The sequence below is a fragment of the Neophocaena asiaeorientalis genome, unplaced genomic scaffold, assembly GCF_003031525.2.
Source record: "Neophocaena asiaeorientalis asiaeorientalis breed wild unplaced genomic scaffold, Neophocaena_asiaeorientalis_V1.1 scaffold43, whole genome shotgun sequence".
Taxonomy (NCBI): Eukaryota; Metazoa; Chordata; class Mammalia; order Artiodactyla; family Phocoenidae; genus Neophocaena; species Neophocaena asiaeorientalis.
Window position 1 is genome coordinate 9,795,405 of NW_020173674.1, and position 1,245 is coordinate 9,796,649.

The 1,245-nt window shown below is 63.9% G+C and overlaps 1 protein-coding gene across 1 annotated transcript in view; it reads right to left on the reverse strand.

Moving 5' to 3' along the window:
* SAXO4 (stabilizer of axonemal microtubules 4) overlaps positions 1 to 1,245 on the reverse strand; it is a 7,855-nt gene extending 6,610 nt beyond the window's left edge. The window contains exons 1-3 of the mRNA XM_024749335.1: positions 891 to 1,245; positions 606 to 723; positions 190 to 343 (exon numbers count right to left, since the gene is read on the reverse strand). Of these exons, the coding sequence (XP_024605103.1) occupies positions 190 to 343; positions 606 to 723; positions 891 to 1,209 (591 nt within the window). The 5' untranslated portion in view covers positions 1,210 to 1,245. The remainder of the gene's footprint in view (positions 1 to 189; positions 344 to 605; positions 724 to 890) is intronic.

The window sequence follows — 1,245 nt, forward strand, 5'->3', positions numbered from 1 at the left end:
CAAAGGTGATAAAGGTGAGGGGACCCCAGCCCACACTGTGGCTCCCCCAGGCCCAGTCATCTCAGCCTTGACCAACACTTGGCAGTGCAGCCCCACCCTCTGGAGGGATCCCCACCCTGTCCACCCTCTAGCCCTTCCTCCGCCCCAGGCTAGGGTCCCCCTCCGTCCTGGTCCTGGCCCAGCACTGACCTCCCTGGTGGGGGTGGCTGCCCAGGCCTTCTCCCGAGAGGAGCCAGGGTGGGTCTGGCGCATGTTCCAGGGCAGTGGGTATTTGCCATCAGGCACCTCCAGGGGACGGGAGCTCTGACTGGTCACTGTCTGGAAATTGTTGCAGACTTGTTCCCTGAGGGTGGGGCAGGAGCAGGGAGCCATTGCCACCAGGGCCACCTCCCCTTGTCCCCTGGAGGCTTCTACCTCCCTTAGACCTCCCACAGCAGCCTCAGGAGTCTGCTTGCCTTTGGGGCTCATGCTGAGGACCAGGCCCTGAGTCCCCCAGGATCCCGGACCCCACGCGCGGAGTCTGGAGTTGGTCTGATGAGGTCCGATGGCCCTGAGGGCTAAGGCCCGGGAGGGCAGGGGGTGAGCAGGGGTTGGACCGACTGTACCCCACGGCCGGGTTGTCCAGGGCACCGAGATTGGGTTGGCATGAGACCACGGGCCGGTAATTTGATCTGTAGCCTGTGCCTTGGTGACTGCCCATGCGGGGCTTGAAATCCTCCCGACCTGCCAGAGGGGAAGCAGGCAGACAGGACTCAGGGTCAGCAGAGCGGCAGAGCAGTGACCAGGGCTCCCCAGGCAGGACCAGCATCCGCCCGCACCAGGGGTCTAGGAGGGCGTCACCACTCTTGCCCCGTGCCCTGGACGTGCCTCCTACACAAAGGTGCCCTCACCGTAGGCTGTGCAGTAGCTGGTGGCGTAGAATTCCAGGGGGTCCGTGCAGCCCCCCGAACTCCTCTTCACATAAGGGGATACAACCCCCAGGGGGAGTTTCCCCATCATGATGCTGTGCGGCAGGGCCCCCAGGGGGCCTAGGAAGGAAGAACAAGGAGCCCCAGAGGTCTGGCAGCCCGAGGGCCCCAAGCCTGCCCCAGGCTCAGGCTGCGGAGACCACAGAGGAGGTGATGGAAGCCCACACAGCGGCCCTTCCCCCAGGTCTGTGCCTTTCCACCGACACCCACACCCCAAACTGAAGAAAGGACTAGTAATCATCAACACTTGTGTACCCTGTGTCTCATCTCACCTTCC